At 39.0% G+C, this 8,797-nt stretch overlaps 1 protein-coding gene across 1 annotated transcript; it reads right to left on the bottom strand.

The window, feature by feature from the left end:
* Window positions 1–2,640: 2,640 nt before the first annotated feature.
* On the bottom strand, window positions 2,641–4,216 carry LOC136940529 (zinc finger protein 271-like). Its single transcript, XM_067232718.1, has one exon. It carries the CDS (start codon window positions 4,214–4,216, stop codon window positions 3,119–3,121), a length of 1,098 nt encoding a protein of 365 aa, XP_067088819.1. The 3' UTR covers window positions 2,641–3,118.
* Window positions 4,217–8,797: the final 4,581 nt, after the last annotated feature.

Raw genomic sequence — 8,797 nt, 5'->3', positions numbered from 1 at the left:
CACCATGAAGATGACGTTCATCTTCTATTTTGTGTTTACAGGAAAAAATGATTATGCAAATCATAGCATTAACATTGTTTTTCTACCCAGCAAGGCCCTTACATTCGGGTATCTGCATTTAATCAGTACAAGATGATTTGTAATTATTTCATGTTTAGAACTTAAAAGAAAGAAGAAAGTCAATGGACTGTCAGACTGCAGCTATACTGTTATGTACTGGACATGGCATGATGCACAGTCGCAGATGCTGTTCTACTGAGTGTATCATGCATGCATGTACTATCTTAGGGCCAGGTGACTGAACCGTCCTCCTGGTATTTCCTATCAAATGTTAATTTGTGAATATTCGAAGGCATTTGTTTTTCTAACTTTTAACCAATTTCACCAACTCTTTTTCTTACATTTATATGTAAGATGACAGATTGGACATACTGTATATTGGATTAATACATTTAACAGGGATAATTTTACATACTGTTATAGCCACAGCCCCAATGAAGGATGGACAGAAAATATTTTGTTTAGTTGAATCTGAAACCTCATGATGCTAGTATTTCTGGTCCTGCCATACAATTTGGGGTGTTTTTCCACTCATATTATAGATAAGAAAGGTTGAGGAACTCAACTGAATGTTATTTGATATTTAAAGTGAAATTTTACTATGGTACTATATTGATATGCTTTTAAATCCCTCCTTCTTAAACAGAGAAACATATGCCCATAGTATTGGGGTTAGAGGCCTTGTGAATCAACTTATCCCCGGCATGATGAACGCATGTATTTTTGTAACATTTGATGTAAACAGAATACTGCTGTGAATATGCATCCTGCTTTGCCTTTCATATTTTTGCATACTTTTACAGCCTTTAGAGAATGATATTCACAGAACATTTATTTTTATGAAAGTTAAGAGAAACAATAATGTTGCTGCTCTGACAGATGCTCTACATTTTAGATTTGGACATCAGTTGAAATCCATCTTGTGTCTACACATTACAATAACAGTAAATTGAATTATCTCACCCTCAAGATGAGAGTTCTGTCAACTTTAACAGCTGAATGACCCATGCTCTCTCTCAGTGTGTCAGAATACTATTTTGTTGTTATTATTTTACCCCATCAAGGGGCTTTATAATTTTCAACATACTGTATAGCTGTCATTTATTTAACTATATTTACTGTATATTAAAAACTCTTTATATAATTGTTTTTTAATTGGGGGGGGGGGGGGGGGTAGTGGGGAGCTAAGTGCGTTCAGTAATGCTGCTACACTTGCCCATGAACTGGCTTTGTTTATCAACGTGCTTATTAATGTTTTCCATTATTAAAACATATCTATTTTTCATACTGTTATTAATGATTGACAACATAAGAAAGCATGCAGGTATGATCAAAGTTATGTTCTAGCTTTATTTCCTACATAATGTGTGGTATTGTATCTTTAAAGGTTGTGTTTTTTGCTTTTTTATTATTTGCAATTTAGAGGGTTACTTGAATATAGATATTTTTATTCTGAGAGGATCTCCTCTGGACTCCAGATTGGCACACTAACCACAGTGACTACTCACCCATGGCACTGAATGCAAGTGCTTTTCTAAGTACTATGGGCCATTATTGCTTCTTAAATTCAGAAATGATTTATTGTGAATTTGCAAGGTATGATGTGAAATTGGGATGATTTCAACCTACTGTGAAGGCAATGCACAAATATTTGCAAGAAATGCTTCTCTAACTGGGTTAAAGTGCTAAGTAATTTTTACACAACGATGCCGTCTTAGATTATTGAATGAAATAATGCAAGCAATCTTGTATGACTGTACTCCGTATATATGAATAAATAAATAGAATGTGTCCTTATGGTGTACATACAGTAGTTTCAGACTCTGCAATTCTGACTTTCAACAGAATAAATGTATTTTGAGTCATGTTCAGATATGTATTTACTAAATGTACTGTAAAACTATAACTGGCACCCAAAATAGAATGTTGTGTGGACAGATGGTAGATATGTATGGAGGACCAAACCTGCCATTGTTAGAAATGAATGAATTAATAAATAAATGTCCACATTCATTCATTTAGACAGAAATAAATGAATACATGTATTAATGAATGCACAATTGTCAATCAATAGTTACTTATAACTTACATTTATTTGGTTATGTATTCATTCATTTATGTATTTCTTTATTCATTCATTCATTCTTCCCAATATGATAATGAGGAGGTCAGCTGCCGAAACGATCGCTCCAGAGCACGAGCCAATCGCGGCGCTTCGCAGCCTGTGTGGCCTGTCCAATTTGATAACATGGGCGCCGAAAGGAATAAGGCTGCGCTTCCAGGCACTTCGCAGCTAATCGCGGCACTTTGCAGCCAGTGTGTCCCAGGCGTCAGTCTGGACAGTCTGGAACTGTCACAAAACAACAAAGATAGAGAAAGTATCTCAGACAACTTTATTTGTGTATCACTTTTCAAATCCGTTTTACAAAAGGCTTTACATTTACCAATAAAGCTAACAGTACTTCAATATAGAGTAAATATTGACAGATTCAACATATTCAGTCAGTATTGTCTGAAATATATTCAGTATAGTCTTGAAAAACAATACCAAGTGATAACTTGGTGAGACACACAGTAACCGTCTTCATCAGAACCACCAAGCCTGGTGAGTTCTGATGAGTTTAGAACAACCCACATGTTCCTGTAGAGCTCTTATCACAACATCACCAGACTATTTTAACCAACACAAACAGAACAACAAAAGATGGAAAATTCCAATTGCTTGAATCATATTGCTTCAGAACAGAAAGGTGTCAGCAAGTGTTTACCAAGATTCTACCCTGTCTGACAACTTCCCTTCCATCATTACAGGGGTAGAGTATCTGTCCTGTCATGTTGGACTGTAGATCTGGTGTTACTGCATGTGCTGTCCCAGTAGGTGTAAGCCAGTAGTTCTTCCAGCTGAGGGTCATACAGAAGTTCTCTCAGGTGGTGACTGCTGGCACAACTTGTCCCCAGACATCACTGCTTTGTTCTGTTTTCTATTGTGGATACGCAGGTGACTCTTCAGATTGCCATTTGTTTGACATGAAAAGTCACAGTGTGGCCAGCTGTAGGGCTACTCTCCGGTGTGGATCCTGCGGTGAACTGTTAATTGCCCTCTCTGTCTAAAGGTTTTATCACAGAGATCACAGCTGTAGGGCTTCTCTCCAGTGTGGATCCTGCGATGAACTTTTAAGTTGTTAGCCTGGCTAAAGGTTTTACCACAGATGTCACAGCTGTAGGGCTTCTCTCCAGTGTGGATCCTGCTGTGAAATCTGAAACCAGAAGCGTCTCTAAAGGTTTTACCACAGAGGTAACAGCTGTATGGCTTCTCTCCAGTGTGGGTTCTGCGGTGAACTGTGAATTTCACTCTCTGTCTAAAGGTTTTATCACAGAGGTCACAGCTGTAGGGCTTCTCTCCAGTGTGGATTCTGCGGTGAACTGTGAATTCCCCTCTCTGTTTAAAGGTTTTATCACAAAGGTCACAGCTGTAGGGCTTCTCTCCAGTGTGGATTCTGCAGTGAACTGTGAATTCCCCTCTCCGTCTAAAGGTTTGACCACAGAGGTCACAGCTGTAGGGCTTCTCTCCAGTGTGGATTCTGCGGTGAGATCTTAAACTGCAAGCCTGGCTAAAGGTTTGACCACAGAGGTCACATCTAAAGGGCTTCTCTCCAGTGTGGATCCTGCGGTGAACTGTGAATTCCCCTCTCTGTCTAAAGGTTTTACTACAAAGGTCACAGCTGTAGGGCTTCTCTCCAGTGTGGATCCTGCGGTGAACTGTGAAGTCCCCTCTCTGCCTAAAGGTTTTACTACAAAGGTCACAGCTGTAGGGCTTCTCTCCAGTGTGGATCCTGCTGTGATCTCTGAAACTGGAAGCATGACTAAAGGTTTGACCACAGAGGTCACAGCTGTAGGGCTTCTCTCCTGTGTGGATCCTGCTGTGAACTCTTAAATGGGCAGCCTGGCTAAAGGTTTGACCACAGAGGTCACAACTGTATGGCTTCTCTCCGGTATGGATCCTGCTGTGATTTCTGAAACTGGAAGCATGGCTAAAGGTTTTACCACAGAGGTCACAGCTGTAGGGCTTCTCTCCAGTGTGGATCACCATGTGCTGCTTGAGGCTACTAGATGAGGAAAGGCTCTTCCCACAGGTGTCACACTGATGTGTCTCCATAACTCAGGTCTCTTTGTTCTCTGTCTGGTCTCTCAGGATCCTGTCTGGTATCTAGTCTCTGGAAGCTTGTTTTTCTCTGGTTGAGTCTCTCTGTAGTCTTTCTGCTGTTCTCTGGAAGAAGTCTCCCACTGTCTAGTCCCACGATCAAGTATGACTGGCCAACAGAGGATCTGGAGAAAACAGTTCCAAGTTAGTGAACATTCAGACTTTACATATAGGACATATTTTGTCTGTCATAATGTCTACTATGCATATGTAATGTTGATCATTTGGTGAGGAGTGTTTCTCTCAGGTGTATTTTGTCAGGAGAAACAACACTGTGGTGACAACATGGCCGGCAAACAACTCCTCTTTAGTCATTTACAGTAATAATAAACTTACAAAATAAAAATAGACAATATGATTACACAATAAGTATTACACGCAAATTAACAATGCGTCAATGACTTTAGATTGCAGCTGCTAAGTTTTAAATAATAATAATATAGGATACTCTATTGTGCGTAGTAGGCCAAAATAATACAAAACAACAGTAGCTAAGCATTTTCCCGTAGCCTAACTGCCATCTAAAATGGACAAAATGAAATTCCGAACCTATTTCTCAGGTTTTGCAGGTACCAGCATTAAGGATATGGAATAATCAAACCAACGATTTATGTGTCGTGATAACATTTGTGTTAGGCTATATGGTTATTTTATTATAATTTAAAAAAATACAACCAAAAACTAGTTGAAGTTACACTTAAAGGTGGGTTTGAGTTCCCAAACAGACTACATACCTGCAAACTCAGAAGGGCCAAACCTGGCCCGTGGTGTACTTATATTTGGCCCGCGAGATAATATCACATTTCTATTTGAGCTGGCCCGCCGGTAACTCTTATACTACAAATCCTAGAATGTTCCGCTAGTGCCTTGGCGCAACAACACCCGCAAGCATCCCCTCCTCTGTTTTCATTCATTCGCAATTCACCTCGGGCAGATGTCAGACACCCCTTCCAAAAAAAAGGACCCCTCTGTCCTTTACGGTCATGAAAACATGTTCAACCAGTTCAGAAGCCTGAAGTTTCCCGAGAGTGGTAGTTACCAGAGAATGTCTAATATGGGGAGAAATGCCACTCTTGGGACACTTCCGCCTTCTGAACTGGATGCAGTTCCACTCTGGTTCCATATGAAGGCCATCCAGTCAACTCCCATATATTATATTTACAAGGTTGTTGAAACACCCATATTTTGTAAACGTATGGTACCATTTACAAACGTTAAAAACCTGCAAATACTATTAAACCATATACATTTTCTTATTGCACAAACAACCCGTTTGTCCTCCCTACTACTAGTTTAAAGGCCTTAGTAAAGTCAGAAAAAGGAACAGGCGGGCTAGCTAGCATTCAACAACGTGGTGATCTTAAAACTCAGCACAAAGTTACAAATTCAGGACACAATGGTGCCATTAGCAAGGCATAAATGCTATCATTGGTTGCTTTCATATTTGCAACTTTGAACTACTAGCCTACATAGGCCTCAACATAAATGTTAAAACCTGAGGCAAACACTTATCTTTACGTACCTCTGGCATGATAAACAACTGTAGATTGAGCGAAAGGGCACATATCCACCCGTATGGCGTCAGATTTGGGTCAAAAGTCGCGGGTTTATATATTCTGACACGTGCATTTTACTATAATAATCTAATAACCCAGAGTTGTACAGGTAGATGCAAGCGCCTAGCACGCACTCATAAAATCTGTTTCCGCGCAGTGAAATTCTACTCGCGAAGTGAATTTCTGCTCGCGGAGTACATTTCTGCTCGCGCGAGTCTTACATGAATTTTGCCACATTGGGGGCTGAAATCTGAAACCTATGGAGGCACTGACACTCTTATGATTGGTCGCTTTGAACGCGATCACACACAGGGACATCCTTGTAGGCTACCTTTATTGACAAAATAATTCTGCCTATGTGACCCAGCATGAATTTGCGTATTTACTTTATCTCCAAAGAACGCAATGATCATAAACAAGTTAATAAATCATATCTGACCTCTTTAATTGTTTTCTGCTGGAACCACATAAGGAAGACACAGCCAAGTCTTGATCACTGTTCAGTCTGATGCTTGTTTTGTTTTGTGATGATTGATTTACATTTACATTTAGACATTTAGCAGAGGCTCTTATCCAGAGCGACTTACAGTAAGTACAGGAACGTTCCCCCGAGGCAAGTAGGGTGAAGTGCCTTGCCCAAGGACACAACGTCATTTTGCACGGCCAGGAATCGAACTGGCAACCTTCCGATTACTAGCCCGATTCCCTAACCGCTCAGCCACCTGACTCCCTGTATTAATTATTGCCATTGTGTCAAAAACCTTTAGTCAGTGGGATCCTTTGGACACTAACACGCTTCCCGAGGCTCTGCCATTTCAGATGTGAAGACATGGTAGGCTACAACTCTATATAGGGTCTAGGGTCTCGATTTTTTATTTTTTTATTTTTTTTCAGTCTGATGCTTGTGGTAGGCTACATTATAGTGAAAGGTGTTGCCAGGGCAACTGTATGACGGGAAATAAGAAGGATATACCTTGCACTAAAGCAGTACCTGAATATTTTCTTCAGTTTTCCAGGTCATCTTGAAACATAAAGAATCAAGGAGACCTTTTCTTAAATTACAGGTATGTGACAGTAGTTTTTAAGTAGCCTCCATGTTGACAAGCCTCTACTTAATCCTCTCCTTCAGGCTTCCCCAATGCTATAGGTGCAATGTCCCCATGTGTGTATCCATCTGGACCTGTGGAGGCAGACTTTGTTAAGGTGAAATCTATCCACAGCCCAGATGTACATATAGGCTATATACTGGGGCAGCGGTCCACTCCACACACTGTCAGGCAGAGAAGTCATTATTGGATTTGGATGAAATGTGCACTGCTGTAAACTACACTTTTAAATGGTAAAACATGTTCACATGTTGCACATGTGTGTGATGTAGTTGATGTATGTTTTCCTTATCAAAAATAAAAACTTTCAAAATTGTATTGGTTCATTATTTATTACAAGATTGTAGGAGGTTTCCAAAACATCATAAATGCAGTTCACTCTAAATGAATACCTGGAAAATACCTTTCCTGTGTTTAGGCAAGTGATGTTAACAATAATAACAAGATGCATAGTTAAATTCATATACATTTATTATTGAATAATAATAAATCAATAATAATCAATCAAGCCTTCGGCGAGCACAACCATTGTTCTCTATTTATTGCTTAATATTTTGTATTATTTTCCCAATCATTTTTTTAATATTTGCACTACATAGACAACGTTGGTGTCAAAATGTTCGTCTTGGTCCAGAGTTGCTTGTATTCGCGCAAACGTTCAGTTTGACGGTTTAGGTTTGAATTATGTTTTTGTCGCAAAAAGTGCCTTGTGTGGCACAAGGGAACTCAGTGCTAGCCTAAAGTCATTACACTTTAGCAACGACGCATAGATACGACGTTCAAGTAAGACAGACAGCGATATGATCTGAGACTTTCTGAAAAAAAAACAGATCAATAGAATTCATGAATTCTATTTTACATTGAAATATATTCATATGAGAATTTGGTGTTGTTTAAATTTCAATATTAAGTGTTCAATGATTTTTTAAATTCAAAACATTGTGTCACTGATTTGCTTCCATATTATTGAGGTCTAGCTTGAATTAGCGTTGCTTGTTAGTGGAACGGAACGTTAGTGGAACGGCTTGAGCATAAAGTCCAATTTCAGCAGCTAAGGCATATTTGCCATTATAGCCTCTACACGGAACAGTAGGAAGTCGGGACATAAATCTTCGTTTTCAACGAGGTCGGCCAGCCTGGCCAAGTCTCTGGCATTTGCTCTATTTATATCGTCCATGACAGCAAGGCTAACATAATCGGATATACAACGCGTTGAAAACGATTCCTATTTTTGATTGACACATCTCATTAACATATTAAGATGAAGAAATACATAAATGAATGAATGTATAAATGAATAAATAAATGACTAAATGCAAAAATAAATATAAAATATAGAAATATTCGTGTTAAAGTGACAATTATCAAAAATCTTTTTTACATTTCCTTACTCAAAAATGTATTCCTTACATTACTTTGGTTTAAATTGATGTATATTCATTTTATTTAGCCAATGTATTTCTGTATTTATGCATGGATGTGGACATTTATTTATTTATTGATTCATTTTTAAATATGGCACAGGTTTAGTCCTCCATAGATATGGGATTGTTATAATAATAAAAACATTAGAAGTGCCCGGCTGTGTTATGTGTTATGTGTTTTGTATTGTTTTGTTTGTTGCTGAAAACTTGAAAAGGAAAATAAATATTTGATAAAAAAAAAAGAAGAAGTGCCCGGACTTGTGACGTTAAGAAATCTGCATCCTGAAAAATTCGTCTTTCAAGAGCAGTTGCCAGTTCATCAGCTTCATGAATTTGTGGTCCGTCTTTTCCAGTGCGCTTGGCCAATAGAAATGCACACCGCGCCGCACTGGTGATGGGTGATGATGAAGCAGCTACGTCAGCCCTGCCAGCGTGGAATACAGAGCGCAA

This window comes from Osmerus mordax, chromosome 3, assembly GCF_038355195.1.
Source record: "Osmerus mordax isolate fOsmMor3 chromosome 3, fOsmMor3.pri, whole genome shotgun sequence".
Taxonomy (NCBI): domain Eukaryota; kingdom Metazoa; phylum Chordata; class Actinopteri; order Osmeriformes; family Osmeridae; genus Osmerus; species Osmerus mordax.
Note: the sequence above shows the minus strand (reverse complement) of the source record. Positions and strands in the feature narration are given on the sequence as shown.

What these genes read in the sequence shown, in the direction of transcription:
- LOC136940529 (XM_067232718.1), bottom strand. Translation starts at nt 4,216, where the DNA reads ATGGAGACACATCAGTGTGACACCTGTGGGAAGAGCCTTTCCTCATCT.